The following is a 15,546-nucleotide window of genomic DNA, read 5'->3' as shown; positions in this document are numbered from 1 at the left end:
AAAAAAAAAAAAAATCATAGACATGTAGAATCTTAGCACACGTCTTTGGGGCATAGGTATTCTTAACTAAAGAAATGAAGAGGGAATAGGAGCCTCTACAAAGGATGTCTTGGGAAGAGTTTGAGGATCAACAATGAGGGAGTGCCTCACCGCAAGTTAATGCCTGACCAGGAGAGACCCCCCCCCCATGATGGACATGGGCAGACACAAGAGTGGCTCACTAGAACACAATCTTTAGAGACAAACAAAGCCAGGTTTCACAACATGCGGAAAGCAAGATTTGTTGTACATCATCAGCTATTCGTTTTTCCACATCTCCCCTTAAAAGATCAGTTTGGTCAGTGGAGGCAGTGTGCCGTTTCAGGACAAGGCCAATCCTCAGCCAAGTTCTTTTCAGACTAGTGTGTGAACCAGTACCTGATAATGAGATATTTTTTTAAAAAAGAAAAATCTGCTGAGACATTTCAGAAAGATTTTATTTCCAAATTAAGACTTGTAAGAAAGAAAGACATGTGTCCCTGCTGTCTGGCACAACAAACCATACTGAACCCATTTAAAAACAACTATGAGAACACAAGGCAACCATAAGGACCCCAGGGGAGGAAAGAGAAGAACCCGGGTCCTTGATAACATTTCTGCTGCAACTGAAGCACTGGATCATCTAGAATCTTAAGTAGGATTTAAAAATTGTTCAGTGGCTTCTTAGATGTTCCCAGGAGCTTTTTCTAAGTTGCTTAACTCCAAATCTGATTCCATGATTTCCATGAACAGGAGAACCCCAGAATGTGGCCAATGCTCAGCGAACATTCTCATGTCTAAGAAAAAGCATCCACCAGACTAATCTTAAACTGTATGGAGTCAAGTTTTATCATTGTTAATACACTTCACAGCACAGGTTATTTTTCCATTTCCATGGGAGGACGTAGATTCAGTCACCACAAGACAGTAGAGTCTTTGGTTATAGAGAGATAACTAAGTGTAAACTGGTAACATTCTCAACCCTTTTTTTGTAACCTACGTAGGTATTGACAAATAGACGGTGAAGGACCAGTTATCAATACTGTAACACTTACGCTGAGGATAAAATGGTTTTATATATAGATATATGAAAAAATTTTATATATACACACACATCTCTCTCACTACTGACCAATGTATAAAAGGAAAAATTTAGAACAATGTAGTGTATTAAAATTTACTAGAATAATCTAGAATCCAGCTACAAGAATGTGTTTTCAGAAAAGTTACTGTTAAAAAAACAGTTAATGAGGCATACAGCATGGGGCCTCCCCTCCAGACATTATTTCATTAATACTTAGGAAGGGCAATCTAGTTCTAAAGCATTTGTCTGGACTATAGGTTAGTTTGACTCCAGGTAAATAGTCTGCAATACTGACTAAGTTTATGCTATAAAAAGAGAAAGAGAGAGAGAATAAAATGCATAGGTCATAGATCACAGAAGTAGACCCAACAAGTTAAGCAATTGACAAAGTAGTGACAGTCTGAGTCAGATTCAGAAAGGGGGCCTCAGGTTAAACTCAAGGGAAGTGTACTAGCCTAGCATGCACGAGGGCACCCAGATTCAATCCCCAGCACCTTAAAAAAAATTATGAAATAAAGAAAAAGAGACAGAAAAACAGCTAACTCTTCATCTCTCCTAGGCTATGGACGCAAAGCCTGGAGAGTCTTCATGATTCCGTTACAGAAGTCACTTGCTTTGGCCAAGTTTTTTGTTTAAGGTTTTGTCTGTTCTGGACAAGATTAACTGTAATGCAGGATTAAAACCAGCTACTCTTGAGTCATGTATCTTTTTTCTAACCAGTGGAGGACCCAGAAGAAATGGATGGCAAGCTTTCTCAAAGGTCCACCTGGTGAGATTTTGAGGTGCCCACTCAAGTGGGAAAGACCAAGGCAGAACAAGGCTTCTATTAGCAGGATTGTCAGGATAACATTCAGGGCAATAATCAGCTCTGTTAATACGGTCTAAGAACACTTGGTAACATTCATTTTCAACAAGTTCAGTTTGGTATAACCAATGCCCTAGTTCTAAACTAGGGAACCACTGTTGCCCACAATCAGGGCAGTGTGAATTATCGGAGAACATCTGGGCTTAGAAAGACAACACAAGCAATGTAACAGCAAAAGGCAACAAGGACAGAGAGAGAAAGGCAGTAAGCGACAATCAGTCCTGTTACAGTTCCTTTAGCAACTTCTCAGTTCAACAACACTTGAGTGTCAAATCTGGCTTGCACCTCAATGCAGTTCTTCAAGATCTCGTGGTCTAGTTTTCTCTGTACTCAGAGACCAGTCCAGTCTAGAATACTATCAGTCACTTACTAGCAGCACAGTTCACAGAATAGCTCCTTCAAATTCCAGTGTCTTAAGGAAAGCCAGACCTCTAGTCTGAACTGTTCCGCAGCAGTATCAGCTGGTGATGGTATCACACAAAGGTACTCTGCTCTGCTGGAAAGATGATTACGCCTGGTGAAACAGAGGCGTTGACGGAGCCAGTGAGTCTCCTGTTGGTGCTGGCACTCCTGCCCGATGGCTCTCTACAGTGATGTAGCAGGGTCAGGAAAGCCTGGTGGTGTCCTCTTCAGAGGATCCAATGAAGTCAGTCTTGAAAGGACCGTTATCTGGACCCAGTCACAGAGAAGTAGCTAACGACGTTGCGCTTGCAGAATGTCTGGGAATGCGCCACATACCTGCAAATGATAAAACTTCAGACGACTCATATGGGCTTTGCAGTTGCTCACAATGTTAGAAGCATGCATTTGAGAATTATTTGCATCAGTCAAAAATTCTTTACATCAGTCAAGGTAGATGACAACAGCCTCACGGGTTTCCCCATAACTTAATTTAGGTCAAACCCATCCTACCTATTTGGAAGTTACTCTTCTGGGCACAGGATGGGTTCTGAATCATTTAGAATTTATATGAAGATTAATGTGGCCTGTCTGCCGGACTACATTTTGTTTTTTGCTACATCTTTTACATTTTGAGACTAAAATATTCATATATCATTTCATGAAATAGGGACCATAAGGTATTCCTGTAACATGTGGGTACCAGTCACTATGACAGCCTTTCCATCAAAGGCTTCAAGCTAACCATGAAAAATCTTAAAGTATTAAATAATAGTCCTAAGCAGCTAACCATAAAAAAAATTAAAAACTCATTTGAAATCTGAAAAAGGCATCGGTGGAGAAAGTGGAATCTTTTTGTACAGGTTAACACACAGTCAGTTTGAGATTACATGAAACACTGCATGAGCAACAGACCCGAGCTACACTCATGACCCTGAATGGAGCACAAGGGAAGGAAAAGGGACACATGGATCAAGATGGCTGCCTAGGAAGTGCCAGTTTATCAAATTAAAATATGTGTCCTGCCATCCTCCAGTAGTTTTTATAAATCCCAAGGCTCAATCATGTGAGACTAGAGACACTGAAAACAATATAACAGGTCTCAAAACAAGGGTACTATTGGCTCTACCAGTCAAAGCCGTTCTCTGAGAGACTAGAGGATTTTACAACAAACAAAGTGAAAAGCAGGGACACGTTCTGACAAGAGACAAGAGTCAGCATATATGCAGTAACTAGGTACCAGTCTGCCAATTCAGGTCCTCAGTTTCTGAAAATATTTTTAAGGAAATATTTGGGAGTGAAACCAGGAATAACAGATTGCATTGACCTGTGTACAACGGCCCTCTTAACAAGGTATCTAGTTATAATACAGACAGATAATAAACAAATCCTCCATAACATTGAAGCTCGTTAAACAAAAGCAATGAAAGCGAAGTTATATAATCCACCATTTAAAAGATAAGAGAACTCTAGATTTTTAGAGCAAAACACAGAAACACAATAAAATAACTATTTCATATCCAAGAAACTGGCCAAAAAAGGGGACACTAATAAACCTGACAGGGCTCTAGGTACTCTCTCTAAGCAAAACCACTTTTCCATGCTCACAAATCAAGAAAAAGACCTGAAGGTTCCAGAGCTCAGAGTAACTCTACCCTTTCCTCAACCTTCATCCCTCCAACTTCAATGTCAAACAAACATCGTTCCTCAAGTATTCATGAATAAGAACATCACTGTTACCTGTTCAGATAAGTCACCCTGGTCCTTCAGAATACTAAGCAAGAATCCAAAGGGGGTCCAAATTTCCAAGCACTGCCCATCACCAGTCTCTTCATTCATTCTTACAATTACAGATTAGGAATGAAGAGAGGTCAAGAAATGCTCGTGGAAACACCTGACCCCAATATTGACAACTTCACTACCACTATTTGCTTAAAAGCCTCAGGACCAACGCCATGCCATTCATGTTAATCCGAGAATCTCAGCCTTCCTCATTAATACTTCACCCTTTACATGCTAATCTTTGTAGCGCTAAAAGGGCATGAGAAAAACACCAATACCTGGCGATAATCAACTTCGCTGCGGCTGTTTTGTCACTAAAGCATAACCAGCACAAGAGCTGGATTTTGTGATTTCATTTGTTGTGTATGTGTACAGGCACGGACGTGCCTCCGCATACACGTGGAGGTCAGAGGACCGGGATGTGAGTTCCATGAAGATTCTCATCAGGCTTGATGACAAGCACCTCTACCCCTGCGCCATCTTGCCAGTCAAGTAAGCGAAACCTAAAGGACAGCTTGAATCCCTACACTAATGAAAGGAGTGTAAACTCATATAACCACTTTAGGGATACACTCATGAGAAACCCTCATAGATGCTATCAGAGCCAGAAAGGAAACCTCCATGGTAGCCCAGGGTAACAGTAAACTAAAAGCTAAATGTCCACAAATAAGACAGACGAATAAACTGCAGTCCTAACACAGAATGGGACATACGAACACAGATGAAATTCAAAATGCTGAGTTACAAAAAAAGGTACAAGAAAAAAATATGAATACACACATTTCTAAATAAACTTTCTACTTAAATGGTTTCAAAAGCGTGAAAAACTAATATTTTTTTCTTATTGTAACTAGATGGAGAACAATGACATTCTCTATCATAAATTCTCATGGCTTATAGTACCTCCATTCATTATTTTATAACTTAAAATATCAGCAACAGCAGTAAGAAAGAAACAGGCAAAATAACCCTTCTACACTAATGAAAAGAGACAGTGGCCCTGCTCAGAGACAAAGAAGGTGTCAAATACTGGGATACTGAGGACCCTACCTGACCCTGTGATCAAAGGCAGAGGCAGGAGGATCCCAAGTGTCAGGACAGTCACGAAGTCCCAATGAGTCCCTGCCCCCCAAAATAAAAAGAGGCCCACAGAGAGTATATATTGTTTTTCTTACAAAATTCTAAGCACGTCTTCATAGAAATATGGTCAAAAAAATCAAAACACAAAAAAATTTGCCTTATGTGAGGTCCAATGTCAATTAAGATACATACAGAGAAAATAATCTTAGAAAACAAATCTTCCTGAGTCCAGAAAGGAATCAGTGCTGCAGCTGAAAGCTCACTGACTTTCAAACATGCTTTTTTAAAAAGCCACCCACAGGTGACAGGAGTTTTAGCAATGCTTAATATCCAAACAAATTGACTGGTCACAAACACAGTGGCCAGCTAGGTATGGTGGCACACACTGAGTTTGAGGCCAGCCTGGTCTACAAAGTGAGTTCCAGGACAGGACAGACAGGGCTGTTACAAAAAAACTCAAACAAAAGAAAAACCAAGCATATGAAAACACCAAAAACCAAACGGCAGAAAACAAAAAAAACCCAGAGTGTGTCAAAACTGAAGCTTAAAAAGCTTCCAAATAACCCAAATACTGTACCAAACACAGATCTGTTTTTCTTGTTTGAGAACACAAGCACTTAGGCAGAAGCTCTGGGACTGCAAGTTCCAAGCAGACAGGGGTACAAATAGGGCTGTCCTCCCTGACACATACACCCCAAACAAGATTCTATTTAAATCCACTGAAATGTGTACATCAATTAACAGTAACAGCTTTACATGAATTTAATAATTTAACTATTCTGATCTCGTTTCATTCTCATTATAAATGTCAGTATGAAACCCCTTAACTACCTGTATTTTAAGATACATATTTTTAAATTTGTGTGTATAGGTGTTTGCCCTCAGAGGCCAGAAAAGGGTTATCAATCCCAAAGAGCTGTTTACAGACATGTGAGCTGCTACATGGGAATTGGGACTCAAACCTGGGTCCTCTAGAACAGTCAGTGTTCTTAACCACTAAGTTATCTCTCCAGCACCACCCACAATCTGCTTGTTTTGTTTTTAGACATGATCTCATGTAGGCCAGACTAGCCTCAAAATCAATACAACTCTGACCTGATCTTCTTATTGTGGCCTTCAGGAGTAGTGGGATTACAGGCATATCCACCGTTTCTGGGATAGAGGCCATAGTCTGTTTGTGCTAGGTGAACACTATGTAGGTGAGCTACATTTCTAATACTAAACCTGACTTACTTGTCTGCTTGCTTGTTTGTTTTTGAGACAGGGTCTCACTGTGTAGCCTGATTGACCTAGAGTTCCCCATGTAGACCAGTTAATATCAAATTAACTGAGATTAAAGGTGTGTGCCATCATATCTCAGTCCAAATCTGCCATTGATAGTATATATTATGCATAAAATTAAAAAATAATCTTTGGGGGCTGGAGAGATGGTTCAGTGCTTATTCTAAGGTTAGTAAATAACTATAATTTTATGTCTACCTTTTGTATAACCAAAGTTTCACAAAGTTTTTTTTTTTTTTTTTTTTTTAAAGACAGGGTATCTCTGTATAGTCCTGGCTGTCCTGGAACTTGCTCTGTAGACCAGGCTGGCCTTGAACTCAGAACTCCCTGCTAATTAAAGGCATGGGCCACCACCGCCCAGCTAAGTTTCTCTAAATTTACAGACAAAATACGATAAGAGCTTCATAATCCACACCTAGCTCTGAATTTAGATGAGCTAGTAAGGATTTATATATAAGGCTTACTTTCACTACTGAGCACATGTTTCTCTTCACAACAGTGGACAACTGGAAAATATGCCAGGCTAGAAAACAGCTGCAAATGTTCTCTCTCACTCCAGGAACTACAAGTAAACGGGTGTGTGCACGCACACATCTAAGCAAGCATGCGTGTGCACATGCACATTGCAAGCATACTTATGGGGGTAGGGAGAACAAGCATACAGAACTATTTTAGACTTCTACTGGCACAGGTGCATCTACTCTGGCCTGCCTGATGAAACTCATGACTCAAATTCTATCTGCAGTTCCAGTTTAAAACACTGACAACCAAACTTTTAAACTTCACCTAATGCAATATACTGGGAATATTATCTTCACTAACCAGTAATAAGTGTTTAAACAAGTGTTCTGGGTAACTGAAAGGTGGTGTAAAACCAGAAGTTTAAACTGCAGGGGAAACACTCCAATACCCCCTTAGGAAGTTTTTAACATAAAAACTAGATGCCTTGGAGCAGTTCGGATACTATACATACTTTTGTTAATATAGTTTTCTGAGCGCAAAAAAATCTTTTTCTACTTCCCACTTCCTTCTAAATATTTTGATGATTCTTACACTTCTGGTTTAGGAGAGTCATATAGCATAAAAGCAATGCACAAAGGATCCCCAAGTTTACTAAGAAATCTGACACTAGGCAGCATAACTGACTCAATTTTTTGTTTTAATGAGATTCTCCCTCCCTAGTAGCCCAGTCTGGCCTCAACTGGTGCCTCTTGTGGCTCAGCCTCATCAGTTCCTGAAATCTATACTGAGACTAGATCATGACCCCCAATTTTACCTCAACTTCCATATACACTTTTTTTCTGGAATCTTATATAACCAGGCTTGAACTCCGTCCTCAGCCTTCTGACTACTAAGATTACAGAAGCTCTATCCACTTGTTTTGCTGTTGTTTTTTGCTTTGTTTTATTTCAGTTTTGTTTTTTGAGACAGGGTTTCTCTGTGTAGCCCTGGCTGTCCTTGAACTTAAGCACTGTAGACCAGACTGGCCTTGAACTCTGCCACCCCAGTGCTGGGATTAAAGGTGTGTGCCACCACGCCTAGCTTATTTACTCACTTCGGGCTTTTTAAATCCTTAAGTATCTTTATGTAACCTCGCTGGACCTCAAACTCAGATCTGCCTCTACTGCCTCTACCTCCCAATGCTGGGGGTTAAAGGTGTGCACTAGACAACCTGCCCTGTATTAATTCTTTGAGACAGGGTCTTCCCTCATTCACCTGGAAGGTAGGCTGGTAGCCAGCAATCTTCCTGTTTCTCCCCCATCCCATACCTGGGATCATAGACAGGGTCTCACTATGTAGCTCTGGCTGGCCTGGAACTAGCTATACAGACCATACCTGGTACTACCAACTCACAGAAAAGTTTCAGAAACGATGCCATTTCCTTACATGCTTCATTCAATATCTTATGTAAGGGGAAATTGCGGTTCCTAGCATGGAATACCCACAAGGCATGGTGAACAATAGGATTAACTTCCTAAATTAAGGTTTTACATCCTATCTGGCACCTTCTCTAAGCTGCTAACTCTATAAATACAGGTTGCTGTTGGATGGCCTATCTTGTTTCCCCCAAAGTCCAGCAACCAGTTTTATGTTAAAGGACCTGATTATCTGAAAGGTGTATCAGCAATCTCTCCAAGAACTTGGAAAAAAATCTTCATGTTTAAAACAAAACCCATATGACATTTAGTTTTTATCTCCTCCGTCTCTTATATGTAAGTTTAATTTTACCTTGTCTTTTGTGACCTTGACAGTCTGCAAGAATAGTGTCAGTTGGACGAAGTCTGTCAGTTTAACAGTTTATTGTTAACTTAATAAGTGTAACAGTTTATTGTGATTTGGAAAACAAAAAGTTCATAGAATAACCAAAACTGAAGAAACAACATGTCCTCATGCATATTATGCCTATGTCTTACCGAATACAAACCTTAAGCACTAGGTTTGCACACTGTCTCCACTGTCAGGTTACCGCTTTCTTTAGCAGTTACTATTATCTTAGGAGATACCCCAACTCTTCTCTACCTTTCACTTGCCAGTACCCAGGCAAATGTTACATGAAACCATCACTACGGCGCTTCTTGTTTCATGGTAACATCCTACTTCCTTCTCACCTGCTATGCTTATTCACTGAATTGTCAGAGTGAACTGGAGATCCCAGTAAGATGTTATCAGTAAGGACTTAGGAATACAGACTTTATGGGTTTCAATTCCATACTATCAGCATTCATTTTGCTGTTCCCATTGTTTTAAGTTAGCCATTAGGAGATTCTTTTTTTTTTTTTTTTTTTTTTTTGGTTTTTCGAGACAGGGTTTCTCTGTGGCTTTGGAGCCTGTCCTGGAACTAGCTCTTGTAGACCAGGCTGGTCTCGAACTCACAGAGATCCGCCTGCCTCTGCCTCCCGAGTGCTGGGATTAAAGGCGTGCGCATGGCGCCCGGCTGATTAGGAGATTCTTAAAGTTGGCTCCTGTCCCTCCAACAAGCTTTTCATAAACCAGATCTGAATGTCCACTTCTATTGGACATCAACAAAGTGACCATCAATCAAGACAATAACTATTCTTTAATTTTTTTTTGTGCTTAGCGGAAGAATTTTATTTTTTTATTTTTAATAACTATTCTTTAAAAACAGGGCGCCATCATGTTGCTCAGGCTGCCCTTGAACTTAAAATCTTCCTCCTCCAGCTTCCTGAGCAGTTGGTATTACAGGCTGTGCCATTGCACCCAGTTCACCACTAATACTCCATTTCTCTGCCTAACAGTCCTATATAACAGTCCTGGCTGCCCTGGAAATCGCTCGGGTAGACCAGGGTGGCCTCAAACTCCCAGACAATCTGCCTGCTCCTGCCTCTGGAATACTGGGATAAAAGGCATGAACCACCACTTCCCTCCCAGCCATTTCCTTACTATATTCAACTTATTATCTGATATTAATTAGCATTTCATGGGAGTTAGTCGGAACTACAAATTCATAGACACATTATCCCTGAATCTCTGAAAACTTAAGGAAACTCATGCCAAAATTTAATAGGTTTGCCAGATGATCCTTTGAACAGGGTGTCTCACTGAACCTGCAGCTAGGCTGAGGTATAGGCAAGCACTGGCCACATTTGACTTTTGACCTGCATACTGGGATCCTAAGTCAGGTCCTGTAAAGTTTAAAGGATCTTTAAAGAACAGTCACCTCCCTTTATTATAAAATACTGTTTCTCATTCATTTTCAAAAGATAATCTGTAACATGCCTGAGTACGAACTATGTTTTCAGTCACCACTAATAAAACCAAAGGTGACTAGAAACATTACTAACAGAGGACCACCTAGTTACAAAGCATAGACTGCAATCAACCCTCGGATAACTCCTGTCTATAGACATGACCCGCCATTCACAAACAGAGCCGATCAGCAATCCCCTCCGCTGCCTGAGCCTGAATGCCGGCTCCTGTGTGACTTGAGTCCTCTCCTCAGGCTGCTGGCGTTCTCAACCATAAGCAGGATACCACCACCCAGGTGGCTAAGGCAGTGCGCCAGCGAGATGAGACAGCAGCACGGAGCAGTACCAAGGTACAAAAGGGGCTCAGAAACTGTAGGTTTGACACAGAAACTGCACTAAATAAAGTACTGCTGTTTTTCTCCAGTGCATCAGAATAAAGTAAATCTAGGTGGCTCTATTAGAGCTATCTACACCTTCAAATGACAAAACTAACATTTTAAACTTCATTTTGTCATGTTTAGTTGCAAAGCAACTAAAAAGCAATACGTGGGGGGACACGGGAGGAGAGAAGGGAGAGGAAACTGTGGTTGGGATGCAAAATAAATTTAAAAAATAATTTAGAAAAGCAATACAATTTGATCTGTAGAAATAATTAAATTACAAGTGAACTTTCTTTATTTCTATTTGGATTGCCAAAATCATGTACTATAATTCCTGTAATACTAGTATATCAGAGAAACCCAATTAGTAATATTAGTAATAGCTGTTTTTTCTTTTGTACTTAAATTTCATTTGATATTCTAAACAACCCTACAACTCCCCACTTTACTAATAAGGAAACAGGCTTAGAAATACAACGTTATCTGCCAAAGTCCTAAGATCCTCGGGCCAGCAATGGAATCTGGACAGAACAGGAGGTCTGATCAGCCATGACTCCAAAGTCCATGTATATAACCACTGTTCAGGACATGCTATTGACAGTGCTTGTCTCACTGCACAAAATGGACGACCAAGCACAATCGAGACACAGTCAAGCACGCTACAACTCTAATCCCAGCACCTGGGAGGCAGAGTCTGGTGGATTCTGACTCAAGGCTAAATGGTCTAATAATAGAGGGGTTCAGGAAAACCAGAACTATATAATACAGAGATCCTGCCTCAAGAAAATACCCCCCCCCCAAAAAACAAACAAAAAATCCTACTCTATTTCTCAAGTAACCACCTAAATTCTGGGTATTTGTTTATTACAGAAGCTCTCGGTGTGGTAATCTCTATATTAGGAGGGAAACTGATTAAAAAAAGAAAAAGCTTACATGAGTTAGCCAAGGTCACATGACAACTGCAGCAAAATTGGTTATCTAGTTGTGGACTCTGCACTAGATCAATTAACAACATTACTTAAGAAAGCGCCTCAAAATAATAAATGCCACATTGCTTGGTTTAAACTATCCCAATCCAGAAGGCTTCCCAGAAAATTTAAAACTAGTAGTTCTGGAACCCTGTGGTAGCCATTAAAAACAAAACCTTTCATATATTTAAATAAACTATTTTTAAAACGTAAGGACAGGCACTTTGGGTGTGGTTAGGCATGCTTTTAATCCCAGCATTCCAGAGGCAAGAGGGCGGTCAGGACTCCAAACAGAAACCCTGTCTTGGGGAGAAAAAAAGACAGGAACACAAACAAAATCGGTGTATTTAATTAGAAAAGTTAACTCATCTCTGGATCGATAAAAATAAGCATAAAATCTGACAATACAGAGAGTACTACAGATTTTGTTTAAAGAAAGAGAATGAATTTGTTTGGTTTTGTTTTTCAAGACAGGGTTTCTCTGTAGCTTTGGAGACTGTCCTGGCACTAGCTCTTGTAGACCAGGCTGGCCTAGAACTCACAGAGATCCGCCTGTCTCTGTCTCCCGAGAGCTGGGATTAAAGGCGTGCACTACCACCGCTCAGCTAAGGATGAATTTTTTAAAATGGGTATGAAACACAGCTGAGTACATAAAAAAGCAAGCGAAATAATTATAGGTCTTATTAAAATTTCAACGTTGGCCGGGCAGTGGTAGAGCACCCTTTTAATCCCAGCAATAGCGAGGCACAGGCAGGCGGATCCCTCTCTCCGTGAGTTCGAGGCCAGGCTACACAGAGAAATCCTGTCACTAAAAACAAAACAAAAAAACTTCAAAGTTTGTCCATTTCAGCACTATTATTAAGTGGAAAACGCAAATGTTCTATCTTTTAAGGACTAGAATGACTACTAGGACCCTGGTATGCAGAGAGAAAGGAAACGGACACTTACAGTAAGAATTCGCCTTTACATTTCAAAACTTAAAAGTAATTCTACTTCTCATCTGAAGTTCCTACCAAAAATCTACTCTCACTTTGTTTCGTTTTATGCTTGAAAGATTCCAGGTACACTTTCTGCACACTCCCGGAAATTATATACCCATCCCAACCTACCTCGATTTCTGTTTGCGCCATAGGGAGGTGGGGGTGGGGAGGGATCCTTTCTCAAAGACCTTTTGAGAGGAGAAAATAGCAGTTCAGACTCTAAAACATGTTAAAGTTGTGATTTCGTTTTGCTTACTTACAAATTCCAGTCAAGTTTTAAATCACGGGACAGTCAGGATCAGCGGCGACAAGACTGCTCCTCCAGCTCCACAGCGCTGGTCTGCAACCCCCAGCCGCCACGGCAGAATGTCGCCTGTCCCGCCTACGTGACGTGAACTCCGCAGGGAGGAGCTCATGGAATGCTGGGATAGGTAGTCCCTTGATCCCACCTCCCCCAGCCCCTCCCACTAGGCTTCCCGGAACCTCAGCACTGGCCTTTGCTTCCAGCCACAGCCCACTTCACTTCTCAAGGCTGAAGTGACAGGCTGCAAGACTCTGACCACCTAGTCCTTTAAAATAACCTGAAATTCAAGGTCCAGAAAAACCTACGAGGGCAGTACAGTAAGAGACAGTACCTAAAGCACCACTCAGACATGACTTTGAACCCAGCTTATTAGCCTAACTACAGGCTATCAAACTGATTGCTTAATCTAAATCTCAGTTTGTGCATGTGTCAATGGGTGTAAGTTCTTTATACCCACATGAAGTTATGAACGCCAAAGTAGCACGTCTGCTAATGGGCAATAGTAGGCTAGGAATCAAAAACAGATATTTTGGGGCATAGTGGTGAACGCCTTTAATCCTGCACTCCGAAGGCAGAGGAAGGCAGATCTCTGAGGTTTTACTTTACAGGCTGAGACTTAAACTCAGGATCCTCCTTCCCATATAGGGATTAACGGGCCTGTGCCACCAGGCCAGGCTCCAGTTACATTTTCATTTTTATAGTGTTTAAATATTGTCTGTGAGAATGAGCGGAGCCATCTACCATGTCTTCAGTTTACTTACAGCATTGGCATCTTTTCCTTTTGTTTGTTATTTAGTTTGCCTTTTTGAGACAGGGTCTCACCATGTACCTCTCACTGGCCTGGAGCTAACTATGTAGACTAGGCTGGCCTAGAACTCACAGAGTCTTCCAAGGGCTGGGACTCAAGGTATGCACTACCATGTCTGTTTTTTGTTGTTTGTTTCTCAAGACAGGGTTTCTCTGTGTAGCCCCTGGCTGTCCTGGAACTCACTTTGTAGACCAACCAGGCAGGCCTCCAACTCAACCTGTCTCTGCCTTTGAGTTCAGGGATTAAAGGTGTGTGCCACCACACCAGCATATTTTTTTAAATAAAAAATAACAACAAAATAATTAAGGTTTTATTAGCCAGGCAGTGGTGGCCCATGCCTTTTAATCCCAGCACTTGGGAGGCAGTGGCAGGCCAGTCTCTGAGTTCGAGGCCAGACTGGTCTACAGAGCAAATTTCAGGACAGCTAGAAACCCAGCCTCGTAAAAGTAAAATATAATAAAAATAAAAAGAAGGCTAGTCAGTGGTGTCCCACACCTTCAATCCTGGCACTCAGGAGATAGAGACAAGCTAATTTCTGTGATTTCAAGGTTAGCCTACTCTACAAAGCTAGTTCCAGGACACTCCAGGCTGTTATATGGTGAAATCCTGACTGGAAAAACAAAACAAAAAAAAAGGTTTTACTATGCATCCCTGCCAGATCTAAATTCACTATGTAGATGACGCTAGCCTCAAACCCTCAAAAACATTCACCTACTTATGCAACTCCACCCGCATAGTAGTGCTGGGATTAAAGGTGTGTGCCATCAAATCTTTTTTTTTTTTTTTTAACACAGGGTATTATGTAGCCCGGTGCTGGCCTCCAGCTCACTACATAGCAGAGAATGACCCTGAACTTTTGACTCCCTCGCCTCCATTTTAGGACTGTACCACCACATATATTAGTTTATACAGTTTATAGGACCCAAGACTTAGTGCATGCTAGGCAAGCATTCTGCCAACTGAGCTACATCCCCAGCACTTCCTCCTTTCCTTATTAAAATGAATAATTTCGCCCTTGCTGCAAAAGTCATAACCCCTAGAGTATTTCCCTGCCCAATCAGAAATGTGATTATGCACAATAAACCTTTTAAAGAAAGATTTTATTTATAGGTATATGTATATTTATATGTATGTGTACACATGTGCCTATGGGAGTTAATGTGAGCCATGTTTTTGCAGAAGCTCAAGGACGCAAACAGAAGGTATCAGATTACCTACAATGGAGTTACAAGCTATTGTGGGCCACCATGTTAGTGCTGGGAACAATAAGAACAGCAAGAACAGTAAGTACTTTTAAGATTTGAGCAAACTCTCCAGTCACCCCCACACCCCTTCAATAATAAAAAGAATATTTTTAAATGATTTGCCAAGCATGGTGACAAATATCTGTAATCCTAGCACTTGGGAGATTGGAGTCAAAGAGTCAGGAGTTCAAAGCTAGCCTCAGTTTTATAATGAGTTCTAGGTCAGACTGGGCTATATCAGACCCCATTTCAAAAAGCCCTACTCAATAAAATATTAATTTAAAACAGCTGACGAGCACTGATTGTTCTTCCAGAGGATGGAGCCACCCAAACAGTGGCTAGCAACTGACTGTAACTCCAATTCCAGGGGATCAAATGCCCTCCTCTGGCTTTCATGGGCACCAGGAACACACAGGTACACAGGCATACATGCAGGCAAAACACCTATGCACAATTTTTTTTTTCACTTAAAAGTTGCTTAATTTAGCAGCCGGGTGGTGGCGGCGCACACCTTTAATCCCAGCACTGGGAAGGTAAACGTTAGGCAGAACTCTGTGAGTTCAAGGCCAGCCTGGTCTACAAGAACTAGTTCCAGGTCAGGCTCTAAAGCTACAGAGAAACCCTGTCTCGAAAAACCAAAAAAAAA

General features: G+C 41.0%; 2 protein-coding genes across 4 annotated transcripts in view; both read right to left on the bottom strand.

Moving 5' to 3' along the window:
- LOC106143704 (torsin-1A-interacting protein 2-like) overlaps nt 1-15,546 on the bottom strand; it is a 36,589-nt gene that overhangs the window by 17,760 nt on the left and 3,283 nt on the right. The window contains exon 1 of one of the 3 annotated variants that reach the window (XM_026787636.1): nt 12,805-12,838. The exons of 1 other annotated variant lie outside the window; for it this stretch is intronic. The gene's annotated coding sequence lies outside the window, so the exon portion shown is untranslated. Of the gene's footprint in view, nt 1-2,337; nt 2,409-12,804; nt 12,839-15,546 lie in introns of those variants that run through there. One more of the 3 variants, XM_013352525.2, reaches the window with a different exon arrangement.
- Tor1aip2 (torsin 1A interacting protein 2) lies at nt 45-2,344 on the bottom strand. Its single transcript, XM_013352527.2, has one exon. It carries the CDS (start codon nt 2,102-2,104, stop codon nt 1,709-1,711), a length of 396 nt encoding a protein of 131 aa, XP_013207981.1. The 5' UTR covers nt 2,105-2,344; the 3' UTR covers nt 45-1,708.

The sequence above is a fragment of the Microtus ochrogaster genome (genome assembly GCF_000317375.1).
Source record: "Microtus ochrogaster isolate Prairie Vole_2 chromosome 6 unlocalized genomic scaffold, MicOch1.0 chr6_random_2, whole genome shotgun sequence".
Taxonomy (NCBI): domain Eukaryota; kingdom Metazoa; phylum Chordata; class Mammalia; order Rodentia; family Cricetidae; genus Microtus; species Microtus ochrogaster.
This window is presented reverse-complemented; position numbering and strand designations above follow the sequence as displayed.

Excerpts from the sequence above, each read along its gene's own strand:
- Tor1aip2 (XM_013352527.2), bottom strand. The coding sequence starts at position 2,104 with ATGTTCTCCGATAATTCACACTGCCCTGATTGTGGGCAACAGTGGTTC.